This window comes from Sycon ciliatum, chromosome 8 (assembly GCF_964019385.1).
Source record: "Sycon ciliatum chromosome 8, ocSycCili1.1, whole genome shotgun sequence".
Lineage (NCBI taxonomy): Eukaryota > Metazoa > Porifera > Calcarea > Leucosolenida > Sycettidae > Sycon > Sycon ciliatum.
In genome coordinates this window covers 22312927-22329699 of record NC_088650.1, presented here as the reverse complement: position 1 = coordinate 22329699, position 16773 = coordinate 22312927, and the positions used below count along the sequence as shown (strand labels likewise).

Below are 16773 nucleotides of genomic sequence, written 5' to 3'. Positions count from 1 at the left end.
CAGGAAACGTTTTTCACATCGAAATCAGTGGTTACCCTTTGAAATTGAGATGTTCAAACAGCGAATTTTCTACGTCGAAATGAAGTTGGAGCACCATCGAGTTTGATTATTCCGATTTCCTTGGTGGGCTAAGGTAAGGGTAATTAACAGCTAGACATAAAAATCTCACCTGTTCACGCCCTGTATAATCCAACTTCGACCTTCAAAGTGGGCGTACTCAAGCAACATAAATCATACATGCCGTATACATAAACCTTTGAAGGGAGCATGAAAACACGCAAACGCATAGCTGTGTATACATGTACATTGTAGACCCTAGTTTGTGTTCCTCTGTGTGTCTCGGTGTGTCGTCAATGCTGTATTCGACAACCGTAAGCATAAGGAGAAAGTTGCCGCTGTACGCGCTCTTGTGTGTAGTATGTGTGCCGCGTTCAGTTGCTGTCTAGTATGAGATATTGGTACATGTAGCTGGGCTGGTGGTGCGTATTGCCTTGATGTGGATCACCTAACTCGTGGCCTTCTAAAGCCTGTCGAAACGCATGCCGTTTCAGATGTATGGTCTCGTGGTGTGTGTGTGTGTGTGTGTGTGTGTTGTGTGTGTGACTGTGTGTGTGACTGTGTGTGTGTGTGTGTGTGTGTGTGTGTGTGTGTGCGTGTGTGCATGTGTGCGTGTGTGTGTCAAAATGCATGCCGTTTCAGATTTATGGTCTCGTGGTGTGTGTCTGTGGTAGGAACCGGTGGATTCTGCTCGAAAAGGTGGCAGATTCTGCTCGAAAAGCAGTGAAATTGGCAGAACCATACAAACCTTATGGCGGGCAATTCCTCGAATTCTGCTCCATTTCTTTATCCACATACCAAACATGCATGAAACTTACCAGAAAAAGTACCGAATTCTGCCAATTTTCTGCCGGCAGAATCCGCCGGACCCTAGTCTGTTGGGGGGGGGGGGGTTGTGTGTGTGCGCGTGTGTGCGCGCGCGCACGTGTGTGTGTGTGTGTGTGTGAGTCTGTCGCGCTCACAATATCTCGTTTTCTGCTTATGAAGCTACATGTATATGTATGTGTTATTTGTAGGAGATTACAATGTAGAGGTGATTGTCTGCTTTGCGTTCCTCTCTGCTTGGCCTGCATTATCAATTTATCAGTACTGGTTTTTGCTCTTCACACGTACACGTACCCCCCCCCCCCCCCCCGCACACAAACAAACACACACACACACACACACGCGCACGCATGCTTATGTATACGGTTTCAGTTTGAAAAATGCAAAGTGTCCTGTACATGTGTGCGTCTGATGCATTCACACGAACTTCAACGGTCTATGATGCACGCGTCACTTCTCCTTTGACTCTGAGTTTGAGGAAAGAAAACCAAAGCATATCAATACAATCACATACTGTAAAGCGACAAACTTTCGCGGCGTGCAAATTTAGCGTTTTCATAAATCGGGCTGGTTCACGATGAGAAACGTTTGCGATTCTATCTTTTCAATCGGATCTTGTACTGTCTACAATCAGTGTACGGAGAGGTTTACGGCGATTTATATTCGCGAATGTGTGATGGTCGCGAAAATAGCGAAATTTAATCTCTAGCGAAAGTTTCTCACTTTACAGTACATGTATACAAACTTTTAAAAGTGTGTGAATGTACAACGTACGTTTGTCTTGTTTATGCTGTGTGTCACTTTGCTCTGGGCATGGAAATTCTGTCGTATTTGTGAATTGTCGTTATATACGCAGTGGTTATTAGAGAAGTTGACTGTGTGTGAATGTACAAAGTACATTTGTCTTGTTTATGCTGTATGTCACTTGCTCGGCCACCCGTGTTGCGTTCTCTCTGTTTCGGCTATTGCTACTGCACTGTTCTAGCCAGAAATTATTGTTGATAGGGAAACCGAGTGCGAACCTGGCTAGGCTTTGTTGGTGAGGTACTCTCATATGTGCGTGTCCGTGCTCGTTTGTATTCCTCCGACGGTGTGGCACGTGCGCGCACACACATGTGATGTATGCGAAGTGTATCCGGCATGTACGAACAATGTGTGTGCATCCGCGGCACGCATGTTTGACATGTTTGTGCTCCACGTGTGCATGTAGGATCTAAACGTGTGTAACGCAAGCGTGTGGGGCACGCCCATAACGTCTGCGGCACCGTGACATGGCCACTATGTGATGTCCGACACGGGTGTGCAGGAGTGGCGCGTGGGCGTATTCGCAGTGTGCACGTCTATACTCCAGCGTATTGTCCACTTTCCTGGTCCCAGGAGGGTTTTGGATCTGTGGAAAACACGTGAACTGAATACAGTGGAGTTAGTTTGAACTCTTGTGTGCTTTCTGTGCACAGGTTTATCTACGGAATTGAGTATGGTCAAGAAATGCGTCTGAAAAACCTGGAGCACCATCGATTTTGCCATAACCATTACTCGAATGTCCGAGAGCAGGGTCGAGGGCAACCACATTGTCGAAAATTACACCTGTTCACGCCCTCCTTTCAGGTTACTGGCTCGTTTTCGCCCACTGCTCTGAATCGTACGAAAAATTCAAATGTTCTCCGCCGAATGGCACCATCACAAAGTCTTTCGGATCATTTTCGATATGCACCTCGCGAACATACCACCTTCCTGCACTCATACACCACAAACAATGCATGCTCAATTCGACGAGGTGGGTGTCATGAGTGTTCTTTCACGTCAGTCGCCGAAAGTCATTTCAGGGTGAGAATCGTTCTCAAGAAAAAGATCGCAAAAAATCAGTGTAAGTCTCGATCGAACGCTTGAGGATGGACTGTCTGTACCTCGCTTGATTATCTACATACGAGGTGATTTGGCTTTTTTTAACATTTTGGCATTTTTTAACAAAATAATGTGTAAAATTTGCTTTTCTTCTGGCTGTTTCTCTGCTCCGGATGGCTGTATCGAAACATGGGTGGTGGCAAATGAGAGCCAATTTATCGTAGATCCACATTGACCAGAAAATTTGGTGCATATAATTTAATTCTCCCTGCCACGTTGGTATAACTAGTGGTGGGTGCTTTGCCATTTGTGTAAAATGTGTAAAATGAGCTCCTGAATGGACGAGGAGGGCAGTGAATTGCTTCCGCAGGGCCTTTGGACGACGTCAGGCGTCTTGCCATCACTAGAGACAGTAATGAAGAACAGTAGGTCACTGAATACACTCTGTGAGAACGAACATCGCTGCGATGCTGTGCTATCTATCCAATTCCACCGCATAACACAGCCACTAGTTACAAATACAAAAACACGGCTTTCGCAGCATACAATGCAGTTCACTCCTCTGTGGACAGATTAATTATTTTCATCCACTAGCAATCCTTGAAGTGATCTCTATTAACTTCAGAACATTGATGACCGAATATCCCAGTTTGTGATGCCATTTTACAAATTTGTTAAAAAATGACACACCAATTATTTGAATCCTGAGAATACTATGAAAGTAGGATATGATTCAAGACACTTTCCAAAGTGGGATCATTCCCATTTTTGGACACAACGGGCATGAAGGATAGCACTTCCACTTGCAACAATTCATTTGGACGTAGCTGGTCTAGAAGTGACTGAAAAAACGTCATTTTACAACCAATAAAAAAAGCCAAACCACCTCGTACTCCTCCCTGTGACCAGATTCGTACCAGGACTAGACTTTTGTTGTAAAAATTGGCACTCGTACATTATGTACTCTTGGTATATTTAATAGCTACACAAGCCACGCGCCGCCCCAACCAATACAGCTCACAGTACAGAATACACAAGATTTTTGCCCAGTTTTTGCCCAGCTACATCAGTACATGTAGTTGTAGTTGTAGCCAATGAACAGCTTTCCCGTTCTCCAAAGACAGAGGCCTACAGTCCATTCAGAAAAAAATGAACTTCTAGCTTTTGGCCATAAATGGGTCAAACGTTGAGTTTTTTTAGAATTTTTTTCTGCAATCCGGCCTGTCCCCTTGGAAAAACGCGATTCCGCGGCCGCGGCAAATTTCGCAGAAATTGCCATCATCCGCGGAAATCACGGAATCCACACTATTGGAATTTGAATTTTTTAGGATAAATTAGTAAAATTACTACTCAGAAAACAGCAGAAAAACTACTTTGCAATCTGTTTGAGCACATTATGCTCTTGCGAGTGTAGGTGAGTGCAAAATCTCCAAGATTCTTCACTCTCATTCAGTTTGTGACTGCAAACTTTAGTGTGAAAAGTACTCCTTCATGCAAGGAGGGTGTCCGTCATACCCTCCTGCGAAAACCTTGCAGAAAGTGCCGCAGATTTTTGATTTTACCACAGAAAATGCCGCAGAAAACCTCCCTTTTCCCCGCGGAATTTGCCGCGGAATATTGAATTATTGGCCGCGTTTTTCCAAAGGGACAGAATCCCATATGGAATCCTCTTCCAATTATGTTTCTGAAGTTTTTTTGTCCAAAAAGCAAGCCATAGCAAGAATAGGATTTCGGCCAGGTTTTGCCCCAAAAGCACTGAATTGGGAAAAACCATCAAAATCCAGGCCGTTTGACCCCGCCTGCAACAGTGCATTCTGCGGTTCGAACCCCAGTTCAGGCACCCTTTTTGGACCCTTTTTCAAATTTCAAAGTTCGCAGCACTGCACTGTGTACGATGAAATCACGAAAAATCGCCAAATACGGGAGCTCGCCAGAGCCAGGACCCATTTTTTTTATGAATGGACTGTAGAGGGCGGGCCGCGGGCCAGATAGCGTGTACGTGTGTCGACTCTCGGGTTTATTTTCATGACATGCTCACTGATTTTACTCAGAAAAAAAAACTGTATACATGTACGATAGATGTCTACGCATTTGTTTTTGTTTTTTTGTTTTTGTTTTTTTGCAGTACGAGTAGATCTACTTGCTAGTACGGTACTAGTAGTAGTACGCGGAGCAAATCGTAAAAGTTGTAGATCTACACCATTTTCATGCCAGGCGTGAGCCAGCCGGCCCCTGGCTCAACAAAATGGGTGCTCCTTTTCAGTTTAGTTTTTTTTCTTCCTTTTAGTTTAGTTTTTCTTCTCTTCTTCTTTTTATTAATTTTGCTTTGCCCGCGTACAAGAGGCTTTACCAGTCAAAAAAAAAAAATGTAGATCTACACCAAAACGGAAGAAAACCAAAACTTTTTTTTTTAGCTCTACGCATTTGTTCACTATCCCGACGGTCTACGTACTACACGATCGGTCGGCGCAAAGCACTGCAAAATATGGCTCGCATTTCCTAATCCCTGTGTACGTGTGCAGTATGCACTGTACGCATAAACACGCCACGCGCAAGGTGGTTTCTCGGAAATGAGAGTGTGACTCCAAGAACTAGCAGAGAACAAGGGTATACCTGGCACAGGGACACAGACGCAGTTCATTCTCATTTTGTTCTTTCACTTTACGTTTTGAGAAACTCTTCTCCTTTCATCATGTGTGACGACGACGTTGCCGCTCTTGTCGTAGACAATGGCTCCGGTATGTGCAAAGCCGGTTTCGCCGGTGATGACGCACCCCGCGCCGTCTTCCCCTCCATTGTTGGTCGTCCCCGCCATCAGGGTGTGATGGTCGGTATGGGCCAGAAGGACAGCTACGTCGGAGACGAAGCCCAGTCCAAGAGAGGTATCCTGACCCTCAAGTACCCCATCGAGCACGGTATCGTCACCAACTGGGATGATATGGAGAAGGTAAGCATCTCGCCCATTGCCAACTGGATGTTTTGCTTGTCTTGTTTGCAATTTGTACATCTTGGTACTTGTTCATTTTTCCCCACATGTCTCCCATGGCGTTGCCTTATGTGGAAGAGAGCATATTTTACGACAATTACTGACGAGTGCTTTCTTTTTCTTTGTTTTGTCTTTAGATCTGGCATCACACTTTCTACAATGAGTTGCGTGTTGCCCCCGAGGAGCACCCCGTCCTCCTTACCGAGGCTCCCCTCAACCCCAAGGCTAACCGCGAGAAGATGACCCAGGTAAATACCGTGCTTTCTGTTTATGTTTATTCCTCAGTTCTTCCTGTATCTGTAGGATTTGTATTTTCTTGTGCAATGTTTCTTCCGTTCAAGTGATATTCGTACTGCCCTGTGGTTGTGTGTTTCGTCATACCCTCATTGCCTTCCTCCTTTCATTTCTTCTATCTGTTTTCAGATCATGTTCGAGACCTTCAACACCCCCGCCATGTACGTCGCCATCCAGGCTGTGCTCTCCCTGTACGCCTCTGGACGTACCACCGGTATCGTCTTGGACTCCGGTGATGGTGTGTCCCACACCGTCCCCATCTATGAGGGATACGCCCTTCCCCACGCCATCCTCCGTCTCGACTTGGCTGGCCGTGACTTGACCGACTACCTCATGAAGATCCTCACCGAGCGTGGATACTCTTTCACCACCACCGCTGAGCGTGAAATCGTCCGTGACATCAAGGAGAAGCTCTGCTATGTTGCCCTCGACTTCGAGCAGGAGATGGCCACATCTGCCCAGAGCTCCTCCCTGGAGAAGAGCTACGAGCTTCCCGACGGTCAGGTCATCACCATCGGCAATGAGCGTTTCCGCTGCCCTGAGGCTCTCTTCCAGCCATCCTTCCTCGGAATGGAGCAGTCTGGAGTCCATGAGACCACCTACAACTCCATCATGAAGTGCGACGTCGACATCCGTAAGGACCTGTACGCCAACGTTGTCCTGTCCGGTGGTACCACCATGTACCCAGGTATTGCCGACCGTATGCAGAAGGAGATCACCAACCTTGCCCCACCAACCATGAAGATCAAGATCATTGCTCCACCAGAGCGCAAATACTCCGTATGGATCGGAGGCTCCATCCTCTCTTCCCTCTCCACCTTCCAGCAGATGTGGATCTCCAAGCAGGAGTACGACGAGTCCGGCCCCAGCATTGTCCATCGCAAATGCTTCTAAACATTTCTTTTCTTTCTTGCTTTTTCATTTTCGTTTGAATTTGAGGAGTATTGAGCTAAACTGACTGGTCTTCTGCTGCAGTATGTTGGGTGAGAAAATTGCATGAAACTTTGCAAGTAATGGTGTGGTCACATCTATTGTTTGCATTCTGTGGTGTGGGGTGACACGGTGCATGATACAGTTCGCGTGAGACATTACAAACTTCGGGAAGTCCATTGAAGCATTTTGTTTGTGTAGTTTTGTCTCAGGTTTCCAAGTTGTGCGGAACTTTTCTTTTTGTCTACTCTTGTCTAGTCTGTGAACAGTGTACATAGTGCAAGGTTAGGCTTGGCTTTAGTTTTGATGTACACCGTAATGATAGCACCATTGAAGTGAAACCCTAAATGTGTGGTGGGACTCCTCCGTCATGTCCTGGATCCGCTCTCTTGTCTCCTTTGCTTTGGTTCGATCCTGCAACATGAGCCTCCGTGGTCACCGTGCTTCTCCCTACCGCAGTCGTTTGGATGCTGCCACTCCTGTTGTGCTGGCAGTCAACGACTGTCAGTTGCGTGACTGAGACTCTTGCGGAGTAGCCGTGTCTAGCCACACTTTTTATTATCCGATGATCTTGTTTTGTTTGCTATGACTCCGTGATTTTCTGTTGGTTGCTTTTCTGCTGTGCGAATAAATGCAGTGTGGACAGTCGGAAAAAAAAGTGTGGAAAAATTGTCCTATTTACAGTATGTGTACTATAACTGTACTTCAGTCTCGGGTATCATTTGACGCTGCCTTCGATTTCAACGCCCGGCCGATCGAGGGGTTGCAAAGGTCATAAACGGGGGTCATGTACTCTTCACCTTTACATACTGCATTTCTCCCAACATGACTTTGATCAAGAGTCCGTAGGGAGCCCTACACATAATATTATGTGTAGGGCTCCCTGCCATAAACTGTTTATGCACTCTTGCTTTGATTGTATTCATTATCTATTTGCAGTTTTTAAGGTCATTTTGTATTCACCATTTCGCAAATTCCAAGGCAATAAAATCTGTTGCAATATATTGGCGTCACTGAAGGTCGGCAAAGCCTGTTGAAGCGAGCCCGATTCGGAAAGTCTTTTGTATTCATTTTTTCCATACGTTTATCAGCGGTGCTCAACAGCGACTACGACTCGTATAATCGAGGAGCAAGGATGACCAATAACTCCCATTGTTCTCTCTTTTCGTAGCTATTGGTCGCCCATGCCACTCTTGTTTCGATAGAACGTCTCACGATGATATTTATTATTCTGATAAGCTTCCTTGGAGGGCGATTGGGCCATTGCGGTGACAAAAATGTTGAATAGATTAGCACAATTTATAATTCAATATTGGTTTCACCTATGTACATGTACTAAGAGTCCATAAACTGTTGCACTCTGATCTTGCATGTAGCCGAGATGTGGTCGGACCAAAATGCTGTTCGACACTCGGAGAACTGGTGCCTGACTGCGCCTGTACCTTGCCATTGCGCTTTTACAGGTCTGTGAGTGACATTCCCGGGTGTACATGTACTTTACTCAATGCTATCGTCATTGATACTAGTACTACCAAGAGTACTCTTGGTAGTACATGTACACCTACTTTTATGGCCTCAAAACTGACACCCTTGCTGCAGGATCGGGGGACATGTTGTACCTTTACAGACCGCCGGCCAGGCCAGATTTTTGGAGAGGGCACAACATGTTAACAGAAGACCAAACTTCAACTTCATAGCAACAGTTGACACATTATGGTCCCGGAAAGTACAAGAAAAATAGAGAATTTACTACCACGTTTAATACAATCATAATTGCGGATCACCTCGTAGAGCTAGCGGGTCCTTCTGGTTCTCGACCAGTACAATCAATCTGATTCTTGACTGCTGCTGGTCGTTCGGCGATTGCACAATACCCAGTGCCAGCAGCGTTGAGGGCTCTGCGTCTTCGCCTAACCCGTTGCATGATGTCTCCCGCAAGAGCAGGGCAGTGGCGAGGCTTCGCGGCAACCAGATGACGGCCATGGCCAGAGCAGAGTCACAGTGAAACCTTGTTCAGTTGTTGTGTCCATCCTGAGCCAAGCATAGTCACTTTAGCCAGTGGAAGGGCGCTTTCAGCAGACGTGCTGCTGGTTAAGTGCGTGCGTCTATGTTATGCACGTTGCGTCCATAGCGGCCCATGCTGTGGAATAGAGACATTCGAGTGTATGCCGGCGCAAGCAGATGTTTTCACTGCTGAAAGTCAAGAGGACACGAATCTCACCGCGGGATGCGAAGATACTGTAACGCAGTTAGTTCTACGTACGTGGTAAGGAGCATGTCCTGTTGATCACCACTGTGAACCATCTGCCAGGTTGGAAACTTGTAGTGTACGGTATCAAGAGTACATCCCGGGGTTACTAGTATTATACATGTATGTGCAAGTACTCTTGTCGTCTTGACAGTATCCATAGCGTACATGTATTTCTGCCATTGCCACTGTCACAGGCCCCTGCGCCACTGCCCTTATACTCTGTCTATACCGGATAAAATTGCAGGGTATGGCTGACTTGACACCGGCAATATAATCACTTTTATTCAATAGTGACTATTGATACGACTACTAGTATGTCATGTCCCTCTCCTGCACAGACGTAAATCGCCAGATCTGACTATGCATCGCAGCAAGAGTACATAACCCCCATGCACTGGTTATGTACTCTTGATCGCAGAGACCAATGGTTAGACATGTACATGCCTGTACTTTTAACCTTTTGAGTCCGGGCCCATTGAAAACCTCTGCCACGCAGTACAAAAATGACAAAATTTTAAATTCACTCTATGTGAGCAAACTTGATTTCAAACGATTCTTTCATGTATCCTGAGCACAGAACTGTTTTTGTTTTGGAAATACAACAAAAATTACAAAAGTTATGACCGTTTTCAGAAAGGTAGTTTTACGCTAATTTGGCGTTATATTTACAATATATACAGTATGTACATGATAACAGTGAACTGCTGTGCTCCTTTGCTCCAGCACCATCAAATTTGGCCATAGTCATACTCGGTGTGGTAGATTCCAAAGCAAGGCACTGAACACAGGCCTGGCTGCCCCGGACATGACATGCAGCACTCGCGGCTCTCCCTGCGCCTGCCTCTCGCCCAGCAAACGACGCACCGCTTCAGCGGCTTTTCCTTCTTGGGTGTTGGTGGGACAAATGCTGGATGGTGACGTCCAGTCAACCTGCTTGGGCTTTGGTGGTGAGTCTGTGTGCGAGTCGGTGCTGCTGCAACAACATCAGGATGGCGTCCTGGGGCAGCTGGGCATACTTGGGCTGGCTCCGCAATCTCTGCCGCTGCTGGTAGCGGTTCAACTACTGCTGCTGCTGTCGCTGCTGCCGGATGAGGTTCCGTTGGCTCAGCTGGAGCTGGTCCGGATGCTGTTGCTGTTGGTACTGCTGCTGGTGCTTCTGCTGCTGCAGGTGCTGCTGCTGCTGCTGCCGCTGTTGGCGCTGCTGCTGCAGGTGCTGCTGCATCTAGATGTCGTCCCTTGACACCTTCGGCCAACAGCTCACTCATCGCAATTCGAATAAAATCATAGTGTTTTCGCTTGCCGCCAGCTTTCTGGTACAAGATGAACGCGTTCAGTAGCCCTTCCTCCAGGATATGTGTGCCGAGCTTTTTGTACCACTTGGTGGATTTGCGTGCAGCAGTGTAGTTTGAGAGCATGGCGTCGTTCCGGTCCACACCACCCATGTACCGGTTGTAGTCATGGACTACCTGTAGCTTCTTGACAGCCTTTCCTTCTCGATCACGCTTGCCAGTTGGCACAGCATTGGCACGGTGCAAAGTGGAGAGGAACATGACTTCCTTTGTGTCCTGAAGCTTTACGACAAGCGCTCCTTGCGAGCTACGGTAAGTGTATTCTGATTTCTTCAGCTGCTTATAGCCAGTCAGTCGCTTCGGCAAACCAACCCGGTTTTTGCGGATGGTGCCGCATACACCGGTCTGGTGCTGACTGAGGTACTTGGCGAGTGGCAGGCTGGAATACCAATTGTCCACATACAGGTGGTGTCCCTGATTCTCAAGTGGAATCATCAGCTTCGCGACGACAGCGCCCGATGCTCCCAGCTGCTTCACCATGTCCGGGCTGAGATTGACATTATCTTTGCCGACGTACACAATGAAGTTATACATATATCCAGAATCCTCGCACAGGGCAAAAATCTTGATACCAAATCGAGCACGCTTAGATGGAATAAATTGGCGAAAGCTCAGTCGGCCCTTCCACGCCACCAATTCCTCGTCGATGCAGATGGTTTTGCGTGGCGTGTACACTGCCTGAAAACGATCGATAAACAGATCTAACAGGCGGCGAATTTTCCGTAGCTTGTCAGCTTCGTCCGGTGCAGCGTTGTCCGAGAAATGCAGAAACATGAGGATACTCATGAATCTGTCCCGCTTCATGGCAGCCGAGAACGATGGCGTGGAAATCAGTGCATCCTTACTCCAGTACTGGTCCAGTGCTGGCTTCCAGAGAATGCCTGTCGTCAGATAGAGCGCCAGGAAGATCTTCATTTCGGACATGGTCACCGGCTTCCAGCTCCGAGCAAGGGCGCGCGGTGCCAGGGTTTCCAGATTAGCGTCTATGTACCGTCGGGCAAAGCGATTGGTCTCGTCAACAAGTAGACTCCACATAGCATCGGTGAAGTACAAGCGCACATACTCGTATGGAGTCGCATCGTCAGGCATTTCCACTTGCATGCCAGGTGTACCAGTGAACTGAGGTAGCAGAGGTGTGTTATCTTCTTTTTTCCAAATACCTACATGTGTGGCACATATGTAAAGAGATACCTAAATATACCATAGTATAGTCTGTAGCCAGTACACGCATTGCACATCAAGTCGTGATAATTTCAAATTTTCAAATTTTCACATTGCAAATATTTATTCTCCAAGTCGTCAAATTTATTCTTACCTTCAGAACCATCGTCATGGGCGCTCAGATTCTCGGTGGCAAGGACATGGCTCTTGCATGAAAGGTCCTCGTCGCTCTCAATCTCCCCGCTCGCGGCACTGGCAGCGCCGTCACCTACGTCGTGTTGATCGCGCTCGTCGCCGTGCGTCACACCAATATCGTCAGGCGAACCAGGTATCGATACGAGATCCGGGAGCGACTCCTCGTCACTCCCGTCGCCAGAATCGAAGCTATCATCCCCTGACCACGGCTCGACATCGCTGTCAGGGTCCATGAAAACCTCCTGGAGGGCCTCTTCCGCGGCAAACCTACGACGAGCCATCTCTACAGATCGGCCAAATTTCAATTTTTTGAAATGTATGCACGCGCATGTAACTCCAGTTCAAACTTACGGAGCGACTCGCAGTTTTTTTTATACTGTACTCGTACATACTAGGAGTCCACTGTGCAGCGGTACAGCTTAGATCGACGCCACGGAAGAACAGCATAATCGATGTAGTACCGTACAGACTCGTGACGTTCTAGAACGTCACGCGTGTCACAGTGGCATGCGCCGGCAGTGGTCATGACGTGTCAGAACGTCACGCGTGCTCAAAGGGTTAAATCGTTGCAGGTATACTCTGGGTCGTTCAGGACGTGATCGATCGGCGCATTACCCTTGCACTAAGTGAAGGGGGGGGGGGCAAATCACACACCGAACGATTGATGCAGGTTGGTAAGCTTGCTGAACTACTACTCACTCCTGCTATGCCTGGAGAACTACAATACATGTAATGTACATTGTAACTACACTAATGCAGCAGCTATAGTGTACTGCCGAACACGAACACTAATAGTACTCCGCCACTGACTAGCCTAGAGATAAGATTGATGTTTGAAGAACTCTCCGAACGTGTAATATCTGAGATTCCTCAGCTCGCGAAGATTCAAGAAGAAGCAGTAGTTACTCTCTTTGACCATTATGGTGTGGATAACCATGTACGCCGTGACGAGAGACATAGAAAACCCGATTCCAACCTGTGCTTCAGAACACAGTAGTACAATGGCGGAAGAGATAGAATGCTGAGTCTGTCAGGTTTCTGTGAAAAAGAGTGCTAGAGAGGCAACAGCCCTCTTTCTTTAAATCTTCGTGTGCACTTGTAATTTAACAGTTAAAATAAAGGATACTTATCGAGGGAATTAAATGTAAACGAATGGGTGAACGGGACCGGCTTCAATATTGTGTTGTCAACGGAATATAGCAGTTGCCAAACCCATCCATCCTTCTTTGCCAATTGGTATAAATATTTACATGACAATGTAGCCGTATAGAACAGGAAACGGACCAGGGAACTACAAGTTACGCTATAATGTCCACTGACACCACCAGTCACTTAACAATCAGCTCATGCGATAACATTGCACGACACTAACCGACGGTACTGACGTTCTACAACTAAACTGGTCATCAGCTCTAGCACATCTAGCTCGGTCACCTTCCCCTCCTATGTTATCATATAACTTAAAAAACCTTCCAAGTTGAAAGGCTGTTGGAGTGCGCATGCGAGATGCGCTAGAGCTGCTAGCCAGTTAGTTGTAAAACGTCAGCATCGTCGGTCAGTGTCGTGCACTGTGCAAATGTTATCGCATGAGCTGGTTGTAGTGCCTTGGTCATTTTCCTTTTCTATAAATTTATCCTTGCCTCTCCATCCGAGTCCAAATGCATCCTCTTCGGAATACGTGCAAAGTGGAATTTCGAAATGCTTGTACAATCCAGTTGACGCCGCCAACTCGTCACGATAGACATGCTTTCTCCAGAAGTCAACAGTGCCTATTACTTCTGCATAGTGCCGAGTACAACAGAGAATGACGCAGCTCACAGCAACTTCAGATAAACTGCTACAATTGTAGGTGTTCTGCAATGCGGAATCAAAGCCGGACCCAGAGAAGAGGACGAATTGCTAGTATCTTGACCTCTTGGGTATTGTAGTATTGTAGAAGCTGGTAGGCATGTGCGTGTTGTGCAGCACACCGCCCGTTCCCACCTTGGCCAGTAAACTCTGTACTTCATTACAGCGTGCTCTGCCACGGCAAGAGACACACACATCAAGAGCAGGGTACGCCTCTGTCCGAAACAGGGCATAATCAGCTAGCCAGGGTCACCCGGCCACTAGCAATACTGTCTGACGACGATGCATGCAGTTAATGGCAACATAAGATGATGAAGGTCGGACGGTAACGGCTGCTACGAAGAACCCATCCTCCCGCACACCATTTCGGGGCAAATAAAAGCCAGGCGCTTCACTGTTAGCTTATCAGTTTCCGGCTTCGACAAGAACTCAACTTTGAGTCCTTCCGTCTGCCTCGACGCGACCAAACAGTAGAGACAGGTCACAAACCTCTCGGTCACCATCACCATGCGAATCCCAGCCGGTGATAGAGGTGCAGTGCTGATACTGGTCACCTTGCTCTATGGTCAGTTCAACAGTATTAGTGCGAGCCCGGTATCCGAACATCATGTAGTCCGCAAAGATACCCTTTCAACATCCAAAGTTGAGCATAATCTTGACGCCATCAGACAGCTGCTTGGAATGAACAAGGCATCAGCGACGGATACCAGCACGTATACGAGTACGGATAGCAGTGAGGATGTCGATGAGGCTGAGGCGGTGGTTAGCCAGAATGATATGGAGTATGACTCCAACGCCCGAGACCAGGTGATGTATGATGTGGATCAGTATGATGCTGATGACGTCAACGAGTTCACCGATGAGGTCAGGGATGGAGATGATAATGAGGACGACATGGAGAGCAACAGTGACGTCATGCTGGACCTTGAGACTGAGGAGGATGAGGATGAAGACGGCGATGGGGTAGATGATGAAGGCGATGATGATGGTGATGACAACGAAGATATGGAAGACGACCTCCAGGATGATCTAGAGACATTGGCTGCACTCAGTGCACTTGCTAGGCTACAACAACAGCAACAAACCAGCCCAAAACCTTCCAGCAGTTCAGCAGCAGCAGCTACAAAGACACAGACGAAATCTCCCGAATCTAGTGGTACAGGACTACAACAGCGATCACCAGACCCAGTAGCCGTGCCACAACGTCGTGCAATCGGTGCAGCACTGAGCAGTCTGCTTCCCGCCGTAACACCATTGATTGGACAAGTGGCTGGTCCCCTTGTCTCTTCGATCGGTGGCTTGTTCAGAAGAATTGGTCGACGCCGCCGTCGTCGATCTCGCCGAACTCGGGCACGAGGTCGCGTTTCGCCGTGTCGCCCAACTCGCCGCCCAACTCGCCGCCCTCGGTACGGACGTCGCCCAAGCTATGGAGGTCGCCCAAACCGCGGAGGGCGGCCCAGCTACGGAGGTCGGCCCAGCTACGGAGGTCGGCCCAGCTATGGGGGTCGTCCCAGCTCTGGAGGTCGTCCCAGCTATGGGGGTCGTCCCAGCTCTGGAGGTCGTCCCAGCTATGGGGGTCGTCCCAGCCGCGGTGGTCATCCCAGCTACGGAGGCCGTCCCAGTAGGGGCGGTCGCCCTGGCTATGGAGGTCGCCCAACCTACGGCGGTCGTCCCAGTTACAATCGTGGCCGCACTAGCTCTCCTCGTGCTCAATATCGACCAGCCTCCCGTACATCGTATGGCCGTTCCCGTGGTCGCTATGGACGCTAGAGCCTTTTCTTGATTTTCGCATACTAAAGTGCGTTCTTCTTACCGTTGTGCGACACGTATTCTAACTTACACATGCATTGTTGGCGAGTCTCTCTCCTTTCTTTCTCTCTCACTCCCCCCCCCCCCCTCTCTCTCTCTCACACGTACACACACACGTACACACACACACACACACACACACACACACACACACACACACACACACACACACACACACACACACACACACACACACACACACACACACACACACACACACACACACACACACACACATACACACACACACACACACACACAAACACATACACACACCTTTGACCTTTTCTTTTGACGCCCATCGCCGGAGGCGATGATAGCGATGCTACAGCAGAAGCCATAGCAGCTTGTGCTGGGATTGCACCATTCAACAGCTTGCAAGACTGAAGAATTGACCACCACTATTCAGCCTGATCTACACCACACAGCTATGAAGTGGCTTTTTCTGGCCACACACACACACACACACATACATGTACACACACACTCTCTTTCTTTCGCTCTCTCTCTCGCACGCGTGCTCGCTCTCACGCTCACTCTTTCTCTCTCTCCCTCTCGCTCTCCATTGCTGACCTGCGTCCTTCTCAAGAGCTCGTTATCTCTCTTCGGTTTCTTTATCATGACTTTAACACTGTACCTTCTAGCTATGTACCGCCTTGCTTGCAATCAGCACTGCAGCACCACTAACGCACTGACGTTAGGTCATACTAGTAGATGATGAATCACTGGCTTACACCAAGCGATGTAACATATTGTTATCAACACAATACACTCCCTGCTCAGCTCAGTGAGTCAGTTGTCTGTTTGAACTGATTAACACTGAGGGGCTTCTTGAGTGTCCTTTGGGTTGTACACGGTCAAGACTAGTGTGTGACAAAATGAAAGCAGTGCCGACTCTCTGCCCCATCAAGCCGACATAACAGGGCCAATACACGGTACATGTACGAGATACATACTGGTCGGTGGCCCAGGGACCTCGACATACAGGGCGTGCATGAAGGAAGATAGGCTTTGAGCGGCTTAGCATACATGCACGTGGACTTCATAAGAAGAGAGCTAGAGCTTCCAACTCATGAACGTGTGCTGAATGTGTATCTCAGCCTGAGCTCCCACTGAACCGTCAACGTGTGCAATCAGTCCTACACTACACTACAGTTCAAAAGGGAAAGAGCTAATGTAATGGATGGCGTAGCGGATTTCGTATACAGGACATAAGAGCACCA

General features: G+C 47.9%; 2 protein-coding genes across 2 annotated transcripts; one reads left to right on the top strand and one right to left on the bottom strand.

Moving 5' to 3' along the window:
* The first annotated feature begins 5376 nt into the window (after nucleotides 1–5376).
* LOC135822344 (actin-3-like) lies at nucleotides 5377–6965 on the top strand. Its single transcript, XM_065335087.1, has 3 exons — nucleotides 5377–5674; nucleotides 5851–5961; nucleotides 6137–6965. Exons 1-3 carry the CDS (start codon nucleotides 5420–5422, stop codon nucleotides 6899–6901), a joined length of 1131 nt encoding a protein of 376 aa, XP_065191159.1. The 5' UTR covers nucleotides 5377–5419; the 3' UTR covers nucleotides 6902–6965.
* Nucleotides 6966–9916: 2951 nt separating this feature from the next.
* Nucleotides 9917–12185, bottom strand: LOC135823627 (piggyBac transposable element-derived protein 4-like). Its single transcript, XM_065336473.1, has 2 exons — nucleotides 11853–12185; nucleotides 9917–11697 (listed from the first exon to the last, which is right to left on the bottom strand). Exons 1-2 carry the CDS (start codon nucleotides 12172–12174, stop codon nucleotides 9917–9919), a joined length of 2103 nt encoding a protein of 700 aa, XP_065192545.1. The 5' UTR covers nucleotides 12175–12185.
* Nucleotides 12186–16773: the final 4588 nt, after the last annotated feature.

Excerpts from the sequence above, each read along its gene's own strand:
- LOC135822344 (XM_065335087.1), top strand. The coding sequence starts at position 5,420 with ATGTGTGACGACGACGTTGCCGCTCTTGTCGTAGACAATGGCTCCGGT. Across the intron at positions 5,675-5,850 it reads ACTGGGATGATATGGAGAAG|ATCTGGCATCACACTTTCTA; the intron begins GTAAGCATCTCG and ends TTTTGTCTTTAG. Across the intron at positions 5,962-6,136 it reads ACCGCGAGAAGATGACCCAG|ATCATGTTCGAGACCTTCAA; the intron begins GTAAATACCGTG and ends ATCTGTTTTCAG.
- LOC135823627 (XM_065336473.1), bottom strand. The coding sequence starts at position 12,174 with ATGGCTCGTCGTAGGTTTGCCGCGGAAGAGGCCCTCCAGGAGGTTTTC. Across the intron at positions 11,698-11,852 it reads CCATGACGATGGTTCTGAAG|GTATTTGGAAAAAAGAAGAT; the intron begins GTAAGAATAAAT and ends CCACACATGTAG.